The 20,189-nt window shown below is 37.1% G+C and overlaps 1 protein-coding gene across 1 annotated transcript; it reads left to right on the top strand.

Annotated features, from left to right (window-relative positions):
* Positions 1 to 72: 72 nt before the first annotated feature.
* Positions 73 to 18,922, top strand: stx6 (syntaxin 6). The gene is made up of 8 exons (XM_028572511.1): positions 73 to 304; positions 1,564 to 1,733; positions 1,909 to 2,003; positions 2,631 to 2,690; positions 3,178 to 3,306; positions 11,233 to 11,339; positions 14,231 to 14,325; positions 16,266 to 18,922. Exons 1-8 carry the CDS (start codon positions 270 to 272, stop codon positions 16,340 to 16,342), a joined length of 768 nt encoding a protein of 255 aa, XP_028428312.1. The 5' UTR covers positions 73 to 269; the 3' UTR covers positions 16,343 to 18,922.
* Positions 18,923 to 20,189: the final 1,267 nt, after the last annotated feature.

The raw sequence follows: 20,189 nt of genomic DNA, 5'->3' as shown, positions 1-20,189 counted from the left end.
CGCTGCCAGTCGGAAAAACCACGTAACCAGGGGGGCGGTGCCTGTTATTCCCAGGTGGCATGAACGCAGCATTAGTTACGATGACCCGTTCTGAGCACATGTGACGTTACTTCCGCCTCTGCATGTAAACAAAGCGGAGTCTGGCTGCGGAGTTTCTGATGGAGACAGACTGAGTGGAAGCAGAGAAACGGAGGATAAAGTTGGGTTAGTTCGGACAGCTGAAGGCCTGAGAGATGGAGCTCCGCTCCGACTGAACTGGAAACAGCAACATGTCGATGGAGGACCCGTTCTTCGTCGTTAAAGGGTCAGAAAACATGCTAATGCTAACAGCAGGCTAACTGTTCTCACCGTGATAACAGAGCTAATGCTAACAGCAGGCTAACTGTTCTCACCGTCATAACAGAGCTAATGCTAACAACGGGCTAACTGTTCTCACCGTGATAACAGAGCTAATGCTAACGGATTGTGTTAGCCTGCGGGGACCTGATACTTTAAAGATAATTAACTCCACCACAGAGACAGAATCCAGTTTAATTTTGTGTTTCACAGCAGATGAGCCGCTAGCTAACCGCTGTGCTACCGGGTTAGCACTCAGTGTTAGCCTGTTAGCACACAGAGACATCAACATCAGAATCAGTTAGCTAGGGGTTAGGGTTAGTTAATTAGTCTAAAGTTAGGGTTAACTAGTTAATCAGTCTAAAGTTAGGGTTACTTGATTAGTCTAAAGTTAGGGTTAGCTAGTTAATCAGTCTAAAGTTAGGGTTAGCTAGTTAATCAGTCTAAAGTTAGGGTTACTTAATTAGTCTAAAGTTAGGGTTAGCTAGTTAACCAATCTAAAGTTAGGGTTAGCTAATTAGTCTAAAGTTAGGGTTAGCTAGTTAACCAATCTAAAGTTAGGGTTAGCTAATTAGTCTAAAGTTAGGGTTAGCTAGTTAATCAGTCTAAAGTTAGGGTTAGTTCATTAGGCTAAAGTTAGCAACACTTCCCTTTGTGATTGGTGCAGAAACAAACTTGAAATAAACAATAAATACAGAAACAAATATATACCAAATGTCTGTTAAACATTACAATAAAGAGGCGGAATGGGTTGCAGAGTGTATGTGTGTGTGTGTATATATATATATATATATATATATATATATATATATATATATATATATATATAAAGAGTGAGTGAGGAACAAGTGATTTAATAGATTTGATTGTTTATGAAGATAAACAATCAATAAATATATATCCAAGTATCTGTGTGTGTGTTTGTATATATATATATATATATTTTGTATGTATGTATGTATATATATATATGTATATATATGTATATGTGTGTGTATATATGTATATGTGTGTATATATGTATATGTGTATATATATATATATATATATATATATATATATATATATATATATATATATATATATATATATATATATATATATATATATATATATATATATATATATATATATATATATATATATATATATATATATATATATATATATATATATATATATATATATATATATATATATATATATATGTGTGTGTGTGTGTTGCAGCGAGGTGCAGAAGGCAGTGAACGCGGCGCAGAGCCTCCACCAGCGATGGAGCGAGCTGCTGCAGGAAGGGGGCGGAGCCTCCAAGGAGGAAATGGACTGGACGACCAATGAGCTGAGGAACAGTTTACGGTCCATCGAGTGGGACCTGGAGGACCTCGACGAGACCATCAATATCCTCTAATTGTTTTATTTATTTTTATATATATATATATATATAGATAGATAGATAGATATAATTATTATATAACTTTATATTTTATCCTTCAAACTGCCACGTGTGTTTTAACTTCAGGGATTTCACTCTGAGCCTTTAAAGATAAGCGTGTTCCTTAACTGTCGGTGAACGCATCGTTGAGTCCAACCCGAAGAAGTTCAACCTGGACGCAGCCGAGCTGTCGAAGAGGAAAGCTTTCATCACGAGCACTAGACACACTGTCAAGGTACGTTTCCCCTGAACGCACCGTCAAGGTACGTTTCCCCTGAACGCACCGTCAAGGTACGTTTCCCCTGAACGCACCGTCAAGGTACGTTTCCCCTAACTTCCGTTACACGCACCATCTAGGTACACTTCCCATAAACGCACCGTCAACGTACGCTTCCCCTTAAACCTACCTGTCTGTTTAACTCACCTGTCCATAAAGGTGTGTTCAGGTGAGGAGTTAGTGTCTGTAAAGGTGTGTTCGGGTGAGGAGGTAGTGTCTGTAAAGGTGTGTTCAGGTGAGGAGTCGGTGTCTGTAAAGGTGTGTTCAGGTGAGGAGGTAGTGTCTGTAAAGGTGTGTTCAGGTGAGGAGTCGGTGTCTGTAAAGGTGTGTTCAGGTGAGGAGGTAGTGTCTGTAAAGGTGTGTTCAGGTGAGCAGTTAGTGCAGGTCTGTACATCTCACATAAAACAGAAAGAAAATGATTCTGCAGACAGCAGCTCTGATTGGTCGACAGCAGACATCCACAGTGTCTTCAGTCAACATTAAACAGCTTCGCTTCACTTGTGGTTATTCTATGTGCTGATCTGCTATTGGCCGATTTGGTTTAAAACGATCTGATTGGCTACTGACTGTTTGTTTCTCTTGAAGGACATGAAAGAGCAGATGTCGAGTCCAACTGCTGCTTCAGGGGACAGAAACAACAAACAGGTAACTGAACCTGATCTGATCTCTAATGAAAGGTCACATATTATGCTTGTCCGTGTTTTCTATCATATCTACAGTGTTATAATGTTGGATATTCATGTTAAATGTGGCCAAAACTTTAAATAATGAGGTAAACTTATTTTAGAGAAACCCCTGTGAGCTAAAACATTGAGACTTCCAACTCTTCTGAACTCCGGTTTCAACAGTTTCTTTTACTCTCGGCTCAGTCTTACCTAATTATAAGCCGGCCTTCTCTGATTGGTCATCTGCTCCAGGTAGGCAGGACCAGAGATCAGACTTGTGGGGGTGTAAGGAGAGATCTATAAACCATCTGATGGAAACAGTGAAATATAAAGTAATTGTGGTACATTGGGGGGTTAAGAACACAGGTTTCTGGAGGTTAAAGTGATGGTAGGGGGGAGGTTTCTTGGTGGGTGTAGAGCTGTTGATGTTGTTGTAAAATGTGTGTTTGTGTTGTTGTGATGTCCAGGCTCTGCTGGGCGAGCACGGTGCTCAGGGTCCAAGCTGGCAGGCCGGTCCTGATAAATACAGCCGACTGGACCGCACACTGCAGACCGCCAACTCTCAGTTTATAGAGGAGCAGCAGGTCCAGCAGCAGGTACACAGCGCTGAGTGAGCTGTATTTATACAGTCAGATCCTAACAGGACTTATCTCAGGACACTAGATACACTTTACAGAGAGAGACCTATCTCAGGACACTAGATACACTTTACAGAGAGAGACCTATCTCAGGACACTAGATACACTTTACAGAGAGAGACCTATCTCAGGACACTAGATACACTTTACAGAGAGAGACCTATCTCAGGACACTAGATACACTTTACAGATAGAGACCTATCTCAGGACACTAGATACACTTTACAGAGAGAGACCTATCTCAGGACACTAGATACACTTTACAGAGAGAGACCTATCTCAGGACACTAGATACACTTTACAGATAGAGACCTATCTCAGGACACTAGATACACTTTACAGATAGAGACCTATCTCAGGACACTAGATACACTTTACAGATAGAGACCTATCTCAGGACACTAGATACACTTTACAGAGAGAGACCTATCTCAGGACACTAGATACACTTTACAGAGAGAGACCTATCTCAGGACACTAGATACACTTTACAGATAGAGACCTATCTCAGGACACTAGATACAGACCTACAGATAGAGACCTATCTCAGGACACTAGATACAGATCTACAGGACACTAGATACACTTTACAGATAGAGACCTATCTCAGGACACTAGATACACTTTACAGATAGAGACCTATCTCAGGACACTAGATACACTTTACAGAGAGAGACCTATCTCAGGACACTAGATACACTTTATACAGAGAGACCTATCAGATGTTGACACTAGATACACTTTACAGATGATACAGATACCAGACACTGATACAGATGAGACACTGATATATACAGAGACTGCTGATACAGATATACAGAGACACTGATACAGATATACAGATACAGATATACAGAGACACTGATACAGATATACAGAGACACTGATACAGATATACAGAGACACTGATACAGATATACAGAGATACAGATACAGATATACAGAGACACTGATACAGATATACAGACACTGATACAGATATACAGAGACACTGATACAGATACAGAGACACTGATACAGATATACAGAGACACTGATACAGATATACAGAGACACTGATATATACAGAGACACTGATACAGATATACAGAGACACTGATACAGATATACAGAGACACTGATACAGATATACAGATATACAGACACTGATACAGATATACAGAGACACTGATACAGATATACAGAGACACTGATATACAGAGATATACAGAGACACTGATATACAGAGACACTATACAGATATACAGAGACACTGATACAGATATACAGAGACACTGATACAGATATACAGAGACACTGATACAGATATACAGAGACACTGATACAGATATACAGAGACACTGATACAGATATACAGAGACACTGATACAGATATACAGAGACACTGATACAGATATACAGATATACAGAGACGCTGATACAGATATACAGATATACAGAGACGCTGATACAGATATACAGATATACAGAGACACTGATACAGATATACAGAGACACTGATACAGATATACAGAGATACAGATATATATACAGAGACACTGATACAGATATACAGAGACACTGATACAGATATACAGATATACAGAGACGCTGATACAGATATACAGAGACACTGATACAGATATACAGAGACACTGATATACAGATATACAGATACAGATATACAGAGACAGAGACACTGATACAGATATACAGAGACACTGATACAGATATACAGAGACGCTGATACAGATATACAGAGACACTGATACAGATATACAGAGACACTGATACAGATATACAGATATACAGAGACACTGATACAGATATACAGAGACACTGATACAGATATACAGATATACAGAGACACTGATACAGATATACAGAGACACTGATACAGATATAGATACTATATAGAGACACTGATATAGATACAGATATACAGAGACACTGATACAGAGACACTATACAGATATACAGAGACACTGATACAGATATACAGAGACAGATACAGATATACAGATATACAGATATATACAGATATACAGAGATATACAGATATACAGAGACACTGATATACAGATACACAGATACAGATATACAGATATACAGAGACACTGATACAGATATACAGATATACAGATATACAGAGACACTGATACAGATATACAGATATACAGAGACGCTGATACAGATATACAGAGACACTGATACAGATATACAGAGACACTGATACAGATATACAGATATACAGATATACAGAGACACTGATACAGATATACAGAGACACTGATACAGATATACAGAGACACTGATACAGATATACAGATATACAGATACAGAGATACAGATATACAGAGACACTGATACAGATATACAGAGACATATACAGATATACAGAGACACTGATACAGATATACAGAGACACTGATACAGATATACAGAGACACTGATACAGATATACAGAGACACTGATACAGATATACAGATATACAGAGACACTGATACAGATATACAGATATACAGAGACACTGATACAGATATACAGAGACACTGATACAGATATACAGAGATACAGATATACAGAGACAGATACAGATATACAGAGACACTGATACAGATATACAGAGACACTGATACAGATATACAGATATACAGATATACAGAGACACTGATACAGATATACAGAGACACTGATACAGATATACAGATATACAGATATACAGAGACACTGATACAGATATACAGAGACACTGATACAGATATACAGAGACACTGATACAGATATAGATATATACAGATATACAGACACGATACAGATACAGATATACAGATATACAGACACTGATATACAGATATACAGAGACACTTGATACAGATACAGATATACAGACACTGATACAGATATACAGAGACACTGATACAGATATACAGAGACACTGATACAGATATACAGAGACACTGATACAGATATACAGATATACAGAGACACTGATACAGATATACAGAGACACTGATACAGATATACAGATATACAGACACTGATACAGATATACAGAGACACTGATACAGATATACAGAGACACTGATACAGATATACAGAGACACTGATACAGATATACAGAGACACTGATACAGATATACAGAGACACTGATACAGATATACAGAGACACTGATACAGATATACAGACACTGATACAGATATACAGAGACACTGATACAGATAAACAGAGACACTGATACAGATATACAGATATACAGACACTGACAGATATACAGATATACAGAGACACTGATACAGATATACAGATATGCAGAGACACTGATACAGATATACAGAGACACTGATACAGATATACAGAGACACTGATACAGATATACAGATATATACAGATATACAGAGACACTGATACAGATATACATACAGATACAGATATACAGAGACACTGATGATATATACAGATATACATACAGATACAGAGACACTGATACAGATATACAGAGACACTGATACAGATATACAGAGACTCTGATACAGATATACAGAGACTCTGATACAGATATACAGAGATACAGAGACACTGATACAGATATACAGAGATACAGAGACACTGATACAGATATACAGAGACACTGATACAGATATACAGAGACACTGATACAGATATACAGAGACACTGATACAGATATACAGATATACAGATATACTGATACAGATATACAGAGACACTGATACAGATATACAGAGACACTGATACAGATATACAGAGACACTGATACAGATATACAGAGACACTGATACAGATATACAGATATACAGAGACACTTATACAGATATACAGAGACACTGATACAGATATACAGAGACACTGATACAGATATACAGAGACACTGATACAGATATACAGAGACACTGATACAGATATACAGAGATACAGATACAGATGATACAGATATACAGAGACACTGATACAGATATACAGAGACACTGATACAGATATACAGAGACACTGATACAGATATACAGAGACACTGATACAGATATACAGAGACACTGATACAGATATACAGACAGAGATACAGATATACAGAGACACTGATACAGATATACAGATATACAGAGACACTGATACAGATATACAGATATACAGATATACAGAGACACTGATACAGATATACAGAGACACTGATACAGATATACAGATATACAGAGACACTGATACAGATATACAGAGACACTGATACAGATATACAGAGACACTGATACAGATATATACAGAGACACTGATACAGATATACAGAGACACTGATACAGATATACAGAGACACTGATACAGATATACAGAGACACTGATACAGATATACAGAGACACTGATACAGATATACAGAGACACTGATACAGATATACAGATATACAGATATACAGATACACTGATACAGATGACAGATATACAGAGATACAGATACAGATGATACAGATATACAGAGACACTGATACAGATATACAGAGACACTGATACATATACAGATGATACAGATATACAGAGACACTGATACAGATATACAGAGACACTGATACAGATATACAGAGACACTGATACAGATATACAGAGACACTGATACAGATATACAGAGACACTGATACAGATATACAGAGACACTGATACAGATATACAGAGATACAGAGACACTGATACAGATATACAGATATACAGATATACAGAGACACTGATACAGATATACAGAGACACTGATACAGATATACAGAGACACTGATACAGATATACAGAGACACTGATACAGATATACAGAGACACTGATACAGATATACAGAGACGCTGATACAGATATACAGATATACAGAGACGCTGATACAGATATACAGAGACACTGATACAGATATACAGAGACACTGATACAGATATACAGAGACACTGATACAGATATACAGAGACACTGATACAGATATACAGAGACACTGATACAGATATACAGAGACACTGATACAGATATACAGATATACAGAGACACTGATACAGATATACAGAGATACTGATACAGATATACAGAGACACTGATACAGATATACAGATACACTGATACAGATATACAGAGACACTGATACAGATATACAGATGATACAGATATACAGAGACACTGATACAGATATACAGAGACACTGATACAGATATACAGAGACACTGATACAGATATACAGATATACAGATATACAGAGACACTGATACAGATATACAGATATACAGAGACACTACAGATATACAGATACAGAGACACTGATAGATATACAGAGACACTGATGATATACAGATATACAGATATACAGATATACAGAGACACTGATACAGATATACAGAGACACTGATACAGATATACAGAGACACTGATACAGATATACAGAGACACTGATACAGATATACAGAGATACAGAGACACTGATACAGATATACAGACACTGATACAGATATACAGATATACAGAGACACTGATACAGATATACAGAGACACTGATACAGATATACAGAGACACTGATACAGATATACAGAGACATACAGATATACAGATACAGATATACAGAGACACTGATACAGATATACAGAGACACTGATACAGATATACAGAGACACTGATACACTGATACACAGATACATATACAGATACACAGAGACACTGATACAGATATACAGAGACACTGATACAGATATACAGAGACACTGATACAGATATACAGAGACACTGATACAGATATACAGATACAGATATACAGAGACACTGATACAGATATACAGATATACAGATATACAGATGATACAGATATACAGAGACACTGATACAGATATACAGAGACACTGATACAGATATACAGATATATATACAGACACTGATACAGATACAGAGACACTGATACAGATATACAGAGACACTGATACAGATATACAGAGACACTGATACAGATATACAGAGACACTATACAGATACAGATATACAGAGACGCTGATACAGATATACAGAGACACTATACAGATATATACAGAGACACTGATACAGATATACAGAGACACTGATACAGATATACAGAGACACTGATACAGATATACAGAGACGACACTGATACAGATATATAGAGACACTGACAGATATACAGAGACACTGATACAGATATACAGAGACACTGATACAGATATACAGAGACACTGATACAGATATACAGAGACACTGATACAGATTTACAGAGACACTGATACAGATATACAGAGACACTGATACAGATATACAGAGACACTGATACAGATATACAGAGACACTGATACAGATATACAGAGACACTATACAGATATACAGAGATACAGATATACAGATACAGATATACAGAGACACTGATACAGATATACAGAGACACTGATACAGATATACAGATATACAGAGACACTGATACAGATATACAGAGACGCTGATACAGATATACAGAGACACTGATACAGATATACAGAGACACTGATACAGATATACAGAGACACTGATACAGATATACAGAGACACTGATACAGATATACAGAGACACTGATACAGATACAGATATACAGAGACACTGATACAGATATACAGAGACACTGATACAGATATACAGAGACACTGATACAGATATACAGAGACACTGATACAGATATACAGATATACAGATATACAGAGATACAGATATACAGATATACAGAGACACTGATACAGATATACAGAGACACTGATACAGATATACAGAGAAACTGATACAGATATACAGAGACGCTGATACAGATATACAGAGACACTGATACAGATATACAGATATACAGATATACAGAGACACTTATACAGATATACAGAGACACTGATACAGATATACAGAGACACTGATACAGATATACAGATATACAGAGACACTGATACAGATATACAGAGACACTGATACAGATATACAGAGACACTGATACAGATATACAGATATACAGAGACACTGATATACAGAGACGCTGATACAGATATACAGAGACTCTGATACAGATATACAGAGACACTGATACAGATATACAGATATACAGAGACACTGAAACAGATATACAGAGACACTGATACAGATATACAGATATACAGAGACACTGATACATATACAGACACTATACAGATATACAGAGACACTGATACAGATATACAGACACTGATACAGATATACAGAGAAACTGATACAGATACAGATAGATATACAGAGACACTGATACAGATATACAGATATACAGAGACACTGATACAGATATACAGATATACAGAGACACTGATACAGATATACAGATATACAGATATACAGATATACAGAGACACTGATACAGATATACAGAGACACTGATACAGATATACAGATATACAGAGACACAGATATACAGAGACACTGATACAGATATACAGAGACACTGATACAGATATACAGAGACACTGATACAGATATACAGAGACACTGATACAGATATACAGAGACACTGATACAGATTTACAGAGACACTGATACAGATTTACAGAGACACTGATACAGATTTACAGAGACACTGATACAGATATACAGAGACACTGATACAGATATACAGAGACACTGATACAGATATACAGAGACACTGATACAGATATACAGAGACACTGATACAGATATACAGAGACACTGAAACAGATATACAGAGACAATGATACAGATATACAGAGACAATGATAGCAGTTGATAACAGTGGCAATTATAGTAACCTTAGCGACGATTCAAAGGAAGTTTATAATGTGTGCGTCTGTCTGTGTGTGTGTGTGTCTCTCTGTGTGTTTGTGTGTGTGTGTGTGTGTGTGTGTGTGTCTCTCTGTGTGTTTTAACAGCTGATGGCGGAGCAGCAAGATGAACAGCTGGAACTGGTGTCGGGAACGATCGGAGTCCTGAAGAACATGTCTGAGAGGATCGGCATGGAGCTGGATGAACAGGCAGTGTAAGGAGCTTCACACAATATACATCACGGAGCAGGGTGGATGTAGCCGTGGCCTCATCTAGAAGGAGGGGTTGCACCAGAGATGTTCACAAGTCATTTTTTGGAAGTCCAAGACAAGTCTCTGACCATCTGATCTGTCCCATAAATCTATTGAAATCAAAGCATGTCCTGTAGCTACCATCCAGACAGTACAGTATTAAAATCAGTTGTAGGATAACTTTATGGGGTCTACTTAACACATCCCTCTAGCCCTCGGACCTGGTGAAATATTAACCTAAATCTGTCACATCATATGGATACAACTATAAATATACAATTGTTCCCAGCATTAACACTTAGCGATGGTTAGCTTGTTACCTGAGATGATTATATCAGATTATTTGCTGGTTGTTTCCAGTGGTAACAACCACAAACAAACGGATCTCCGGAAATACTCGTGCACAAACAGCGAGTTAAAAAAAAGCAACACAGCGGCTGCTGCAAAAGAGAGAGAATTTGCGTGGGAGAAAATTGCTGCTAGAGTAAACGCATATATTCCAATATAGTATATATCATATTTAATCATAAGTATAGCCTAATATTACTGGTGAAATGGTATTGAAGCTATAATCTATTTCATTTAGGTGCAACACTGCGTACGAAGAAGTCCTAGTCCTACTAATCCCATTCTGAGGCTGCAGCACCATCATCAACAGAATTATAATCCATAATCTTTTATTTCAAAGGGTTTACATCATTCTCCTGCAATACTGTGGAACTACTTTTAAAAACGTTTAAAACACGTTTCAGAGCGAGTCACACTCTTCTGACGGCGCTTTGCTACAGTGGCTTTACTAACATGCTCCACATCACCAATGTTGTAAAGACAAATGCTGTTTGCAAAAAACGTAATACGACACTAATAATCTGCTGGGATGTAAGAGCATAGATGGGTGACGTTAGTGATATGAGGACGGATAAGGTTATGTATATACGTTAGTGATATGATTATGTATATACGTTAGTGATATGAGGACAGATAAGGTTATGTATATACGTTAGTGATATGAGGACGGATAAGGTTATGTATATACGTTAGTGATATGATTATGTATATACGTTAGTGATATGAGGACAGATAAGGTTATGTATATACGTTAGTGATATGATTATGTATATACGTTAGTGATATGAGGACGGATAAGGTTATGTATATACGTTAGTGATATGATTATGTATATACGTTAGTGATATGAGGACGGATAAGGTTATGTATATACGTTAGTGATATGATTATGTATATAATTAGTGATATGAGGACGGATAAGGTTATGTATATACGTTAGTGATATGATTATGTATATACGTTAGTGATATGAGGACAGATAAGGTTATGTATATACGTTAGTGATATGATTATGTATATACGTTAGTGATATGAAGGCAGATAAGGTTATGTATATACGTTAGTGATATGATTATGTACATACGTTAGTGATATGAAGGCAGATAAGGTTATGTATATACGTTAGTGATATGATTATGTATATACGTTAGTGATATGAGGACAGATAAGGTTATGTATATACGTTAGTGATATGAGGACGGATAAGGTTATGTATATCGTTAGTGATATGATTATGTATATAATGTTAGTGATATGAGGACGGATAAGGTTATGTATATACGTTAGTGATATGATTATGTATATACGTTAGTGATATGAGGACAGATAAGGTTATGTATATACGTTAGTGATATGAGGACGGATAAGGTTATGTATATACGTTAGTGATATGATTATGTAAATACGTTAGTGATATGAGGACGGATAAGGTTATGTATATACGTTAGTGATATGATTATGTATATACGTTAGTGATATGAGGACGGATAAGGTTATGTATATACGTTAGTGATATGATTATGTATATACGTTAGTGATATGAGGACAGATAAGGTTATGTATATACGTTAGTGATATGATTATGTATATACGTTAGTGATATGAAGGCAGATAAGGTTATGTATATACGTTAGTGATATGATTATGTATATACGTTAGTGATATGAAGGCAGATAAGGTTATGTATATACGTTAGTGATATGATTATGTATATACGTTAGTGATATGAAGGCAGATAAGGTTATGTATATACGTTAGTGATATGATTATGTATATACGTTAGTGATATGAGGACAGATAAGGTTATGTAGGGTACATAAGTGATCGACTGGGAAGAAAAACTATACCGCTCAAATAGGAAGTTATCTGAAAATTAAAATGTCTGGGCTTCAATATCATCTCCCGACCATATAACACCCTGCAAAATAAAGCAGCTTCTTCATCAACGGGATCGTAGACAAAAGGAAATGCCATGTTTTGAGAAATAAAATGTTTTATTGTCTGCCTAACATGATTAATAAACCAACATAATTTATTTTATTCATGCCGATAACAAACTGCACTACAATGCGCCTGATCCAGACTGAATGAATGAATGAGGAAATGAAAGAGGGCTGTGTCAGAGGGAGGCGACTGAGAGAAACTCAAGGTTTATTGAAGAAAACCTGCTCCCGACCAGGTTAGGTTCACAGGCTCCATTACCATAGTAACTGACTCTGAGGTGAAGTTCCTTCTCTTTCTGAAACAGAAAACCCAGAGTTTCCCTCATCTCAGGGTTAACAAACTCAGAGTTTTCACTAAACCTGCTTTCTGAAATACCACCCTAGTTGTTTGCTGGTTGTTTACTGGTTGTTTGCTGGTTGTTTACTGGTTGTTTGCTGGTTGTTTGCTGGTTGTTTGCTGGTTGTTTACTGGTTGTTTGCTGGTTGTTTGCTGGTTGTTTACTGGTTGTTTGCTGGTTGTTTGCTGTCCACATGTGTTAAGTTTCTTTGTGTTTTCCCTGCAGGATGTTGGATGACTTCACTCATGAGGTGGACAACACTCAGTCTAAGATGGACACCGTCATGAAGAAACTGGCCAAAGTGTCTCACATGACCAGCGGTAAACTGCCCGTAAACATCCCCCCACACACACTCTGTGTTTCCACTGCAGTAGTGACACAAATAAAGCTAGAGTAGAGAAACAGTGATTGATAGTAATAGATAAAGTGAGTTATTGGGGGCCAAGCAGTGAAGCCGTTCTATGGCAGCCCATAGAACCATACAGTAAAGTGGCACATTGATTCGGGACAGTCCCATAATTCATTTCACCAAGTTTTAGGTCTCCACCACATGCAGACTAGCGCCACCAATGGGTCAAAGTTGAAGTGGCATCCATGCGATTAACTTACTACCGTGGGAGGTCCTAGGGCCGACACATGCCAATTTGTGACGTCAACCTAATTGATCCGGCCGCCATATTGGATTTCATCAAAAACACTAAAAAGTTTTCACAGGTTGCAAAATTTCTCAGATTTTCACAAATCTTGGCACAGATGATCTTCAGACCAAGCCGCACAAAAGTTATTCCATTGCATATTGGTATTCGAAAGCCCTTGCCCATCACAGCCAATCAAATTCAACGGCAAAGCCGCTAAACAAGACGTGAACTCATATCTTGGGGAGGCTTTCGCGTATCAAAACCAATTTCAATACTTGGATTCATGACCCAATTAGGAGGAGTCTGAAGAAACGTGACTTTTGACCACTATGGGGGCGCTATAATCACAGGAAGTAGGGTCATATTTCAGCAACGCTTACATGTATTGAAATCAAACTTGGTACATGGACTTGGCACTTGATTGTGAGAACGCACAGGGACATTGGTGTAATTTGGCCTGTAGGGGCACTGTAACAAAGTAAATGAGCTGATATCTCAGCCATTCTTTATCCAATTGCCATCAAAGTTGCTGTGAGTGCTTGCTCATGTCGTGGCGACGCCATTGCTGCTAGTGTACTGCTTGGCCCCTTCATTGCTGCTTGCAGCTATATTTATTATTAAAGTTTTCAAAACATACAGTAATAGTTATAGACAGTAATAGTTAGTTAGTTATAGACAGTAATAGTAAGTTATAGACAGTAATAGACATTAATAGTTAGTGATAGACAGTAATAGTCAGTTATAGACAGTAATAGTTATAGACATTAATAGTTAGTTATAGACAGTAATAGTTATAGACATTAATAGTTAGTTATAGACAGTAATAGTTAGTTATAGACAGTAATAGTTATAGACATTAATAGTTAGTTATAGACATTAATAGTTAGTTATAGACAGTAATAGTTAGTTATAGACAGTAAGAGTTAGTTATAGACAGTAATAGACATTAATAGTTAGTTATAGACAGTAATAGTCAGTTATAGACAGTAATAGTTATAGACAGTAATAGACATTAATAGTTAGTTATAGACAGTAATAGTTATAGACATTAATAGTTAGTTATAGACAGTAATAGTTAGTTATAGACAGTAATAGACATTAATAGTTAGTTATAGACAGTAATAGTTAGTTATAGACAGTAATAGACATTAATAGTTAGTTATAGACAGTAATAGTTAGTTATAGACAGTAATAGACATTAATAGTTAGTTATAGACAGTAATAGTTAGTTATAGGCAGTAATAGTTAGTTATAGACAGTAATAGACATTAATAGTTAGTTATAGACATTAATAGTTAGTTATAGACAGTAATAGACATTAATAGTTAGTTATAGACAGTAATAGTTAGTTATAGACAGTAATAGTTAGTTATAGGCAGTAATAGTTAGTTATAGACAGTAATAGACATTAATAGTTAGTTATAGACATTAATAGTTAGTTATAGACAGTAATAGACATTAATAGTTAGTTATAGACAGTAATAGTTAGTTATAGGCAGTAATAGTTAGTTATAGACAGTAATAGACATTAATAGTTAGTTATAGACAGTTATAGTTAGTTATAGACCGTAATAGTCAGTTAATGATGAATGATTTGATATTAACAGTGTGTCTCTCGACAGACCGTCGCCAGTGGTGTGCTATCGGCGTGTTGCTCGCAATCCTCTTCGTTGTCATCCTCCTCTTCTTCATCCTCTGATTGATGCCTCCAGTCAGCAGAGAACTCGTCTTAAACCTTAAACCTGTGTCTCCTGGAATATACCAGACTATATCAGACTCTAATGGACTCTACTGAACTGTAATGGACTCTACTGAACTGCAATGGACTCTACTGGACTGTAATGGACTCTACTGAACTGTAATGGACTCTACTGGACTGTAATGGACTCTACTGAACTGTAATGGACTCTAATGGACTGTACTGGACCACACTATCTGCTTTCCCACTGTTGCACCATTGTGAGCAAAGTCTTGGAGACTCAAGCTGCCAGAACAAAACCATTAGTATTATCGCGCTGATCACTCTGCAGTTTTACCCTGAAACCCGGCCGTAACACGCTGCCTCCGTGTAAACACTCGGCCGCAGATAACAGGAACAATTTGTGCCATCCATCCAACACAAGCAGGCTAATGTTAACATGTGTTCAGATGAATCACTTTCTCTGTTTAGCTAGCAGGAACACCAGGAACAGCACTCAGCCTGGCAGTGTCCTCTTGCAGTATTGCAGCTAAAAATCCCCCTGCGGCCCAGGAAGGATTTTCTCCGTAGACCACCGTAGTAAAAGAGGCGTTTGTAAAACTGGCTTGGTGCTGTGGTGGGAAGCAACTACTATTCGGACAAGACTTTGCACGACTCTACCGGACTCTACTGAACTCTACCACACCCTACCGGACTCTACTGGACTCTACAGACTGAATGGCACTTTTTTTGGGGGGGTTCTTTAAATGTTAGTTAAAATCATGGCAGAGGTCAAACAGGTGAAAACACGTTCTTTTGATGTTTTATGTTTGTTTTATTTAAAGGGCTGAAAATAACCATTTACACTCCAGTTTATCTCCAGTTTAGCTGTAATACCTTCAGTGTAACTTTAAACTCTTAACTCCACTTGAATCTGGAATTAAAATCTAGTTTCATTCCAAGTGTAATGCTATTCTGACTTTGTCTTTTCCCCATTTAAACTCAGTTTAACTCTTAAGTTTAAGTCCACTTTTACCTAAACTGTTTCTCCAGTTTAACTGTGGTTTAATCCCCGTTTAACACCAGTATGACTCTGGTTGTTTAGTCTGAGTTTGGAGCTTGTGATATCTATATATGATATAATAATGTAATAACACTAAACTTCCTGTTTGTGTTTACAGATTTTGTGTTTTTTGTTTCACTGACTGAATCTTTATGTTTTATGCTGTTAATCCTTCATCGGTTTATTTTACTAAGTATGTTTTGTTTCCTTTAATTCTGAAGTGTATTAATTGTGAACTTTGTTAAACAACCCACTTCCTGCTGCAGCTTCACAATAAAAGCTTTTCCTCTGGAAGGCTTTTATTGTGAAATGCAGCAGAAAGTGCAGTCCTGAAGGTTAGCGAGCAAAGTAACTGTCTGTCTGATATGACGAAGCAGCCAATCACATCGTCCCAAACCATCTGATTTTCGGTACTCGTGGCGGTGAAATCTCACGTCTGTTTCCTGTTCCTGTTGACAAAATAAAAGCAGTGTTCAGAAGTAAAAGTTGTTAAATACAGAATTTATAAACATTTAACTCTTCATAAATCCATCCAGTAATTTTACAACATAAGTCAGTATTTTATGCATCTTTAACTTTTAATATAATATTTTGTTCTTCAGCAGATTTTAACTAATTAATCAAACTTTTTCAAGTTCAACTGAAACTGAAACTATAGAAATGTTCGGTGTTTTAAATTTAGAAATACATCCGTCAATGTTTCCTTTCAGAACTTCTGGCAACTAAACCAACATTGAGCCCTGAAATAATAACAATAAAAATACTAATAATACTAAGACTAATAATGATGATAATGTTAATAATAAACACTTTTAATGTTGCTGACGCATCATGAATCAGAGCAGCAGAACAAAATGACTGAAATACTGCTGAAGGCGTTTAGTGTGAAGTTAAGGCACTGACCCATCAACCCGATAATCAGCCGTCAGACAGTCTGGCGAGGTTGGTGACTCGAGTCTGTTCGGTGTGTTCTGTTGTTGGAGTGCTAACCCTTAACTAGTGAATCAGAGAGCTGCCAACACCAGTATCTTCTTCTTATTACTAGCCGTAGTATTTCCTTGTGTTCAGCGAGTGATGACAACAACGATCCTTCTTGACTACCATAACCACTCTGATGAAAACAAGGACTGACAACAGCGTGCTCTGTGATTACCACGTCTAGAGAGATGTTCCCTCATTTATGGTTACATTTTTTGTGTGACAAATCAGATTAGCGCCGCCTGCTGTTATGGAGGCGTATTACGTCTCGCTCTCGCGCAGAACGTACGCTCAAGTCGGCGTTGCTTCGGTGTGTTCTGAGACAGTTTTTGGACCTCGAGGATACTAATCAGTTCGACTGGCTTTCCTGCTGGCCGTCGGGGTTGGTGTGTCAGAGCCTTTAAACTGTTATTAGGGTTAGGGTAACCCTAATATTAGGGTTACCCTAACCCTTGATCTGTGTATGAAATTGTCCGTCTGTCTTTATTATTTTATTTCTGTGGACTTCTGAGTGACGTGAAGTTGAAATGTGTTTCAATAAACGGATTCAGAAAATAAAAGCTGACTGATCTTTAAATGGTTTTCTGCCTGTTTGAAATGAAGACACCTATCAGCAGTATATAGTATATCAATAATAAAACAATATAAAGCCGATTTAAAAGTGTCTGACTTGATAGAAATGTGGTTTTAATAGACGTCTTTAAAGGTCCCATGACGTGGTACTCTTTTGATGCTTTTATATAGACCTTAATGTTCCCTAATACTGTATCTGAAGTCTCTTTTATATAGACCTTAGTGGTCCCCTAATACTGTATCTGGAGTCTCTTTTATATAGACCTTAGTGGTCCCCCTAATACTGTATCTGAAGTCTCTTTTATATAGACCTTAGTGGTCCCCTAATACTGTATCTGGAGTCTCTTTTATATAGACCTTAGTGGTCCTCTAATACTGTATCTGAAGTCTCTTTTATATAGACCTTAGTGGTCCTCTAATACTGTATCTGGAGTCTCTTTTATATAGACCTTAGTGGTCCCCTAATACTGTATCTGGAGTCTCTTTTATATAGACCTTAGTGGTCCCCTAATACTGTATCTGAAGTTTCTTTTATATAGACCTTAGTGGTCCCCTAATACTGTATCTGAAGTCTCTTTTATATAGACCTTAGTGGTCCCCTAATACTGTATCTGAAGTCTCTTTTATATAGACCTTAGTGGTCCCCTAATACTGTATCTGAAGTCTCTTTTATATAGACCTTAGTGGTCCCCTAATACTGTATCTGAAGTCTCTTTTATATAGACCTTAGTGGTCCCCCTAATACTGGATCTGAAGTTTCTTTTATATAGACCTTAGTGGTCCCCCTAATACTGGATCTGAAGTTTCTTTTATATAGACCTTAGTGGTCCCCTAATACTGTATCTGAAGTCTCTTTTATATAGACCTTAGTGGTCCCCCTAATACTGTATCTAAAGTCTCTTTTATATAGACCTTAGTGGTCCCCCTAATACTGTATCTGAAGTCTCTTTTATATAGACCTTAGTGGTCCCCTAATACTGTATCTGAAGTCTCTTTTATATAGACCTTAGTGGTCCCCCTAATACTGTATCTGAAGTCTCTTTTATATAGACCTTAGTGGTCCCCCTAATACTGTATCTAAAGTCTCTTTTATATAGACCTTAGTGGTCCCCTAATACTGTATCTGAAGTTTCTTTTATATAGACCTTAGTGGTCCCCTAATACTGTATCTGAAGTCTCTTTTATATAGACCTTAGTGGTCCCCCTAATACTGTATCTGAAGTTTCTTTTATATAGACCTTAGTGGTCCCCCTA

This window comes from Perca flavescens, unplaced genomic scaffold (genome assembly GCF_004354835.1).
Source record: "Perca flavescens isolate YP-PL-M2 unplaced genomic scaffold, PFLA_1.0 EPR50_1.1_unplaced_scaf_1, whole genome shotgun sequence".
Taxonomy (NCBI): Eukaryota; Metazoa; Chordata; class Actinopteri; order Perciformes; family Percidae; genus Perca; species Perca flavescens.
Note: the sequence above shows the minus strand (reverse complement) of the source record. Positions and strands in the feature narration are given on the sequence as shown.

Bases quoted from the DNA above. Each gene is read 5' to 3' on its own strand.
- stx6 (XM_028572511.1), top strand. From the start codon at position 270: ATGTCGATGGAGGACCCGTTCTTCGTCGTTAAAGG. The intron at 3,307-11,232 runs GTACACAGCGCT...GTGTTTTAACAG, and splicing joins AGCAGCAGGTCCAGCAGCAG to CTGATGGCGGAGCAGCAAGA. The intron at 11,340-14,230 runs GTAAGGAGCTTC...TTTTCCCTGCAG, and splicing joins GAGCTGGATGAACAGGCAGT to GATGTTGGATGACTTCACTC.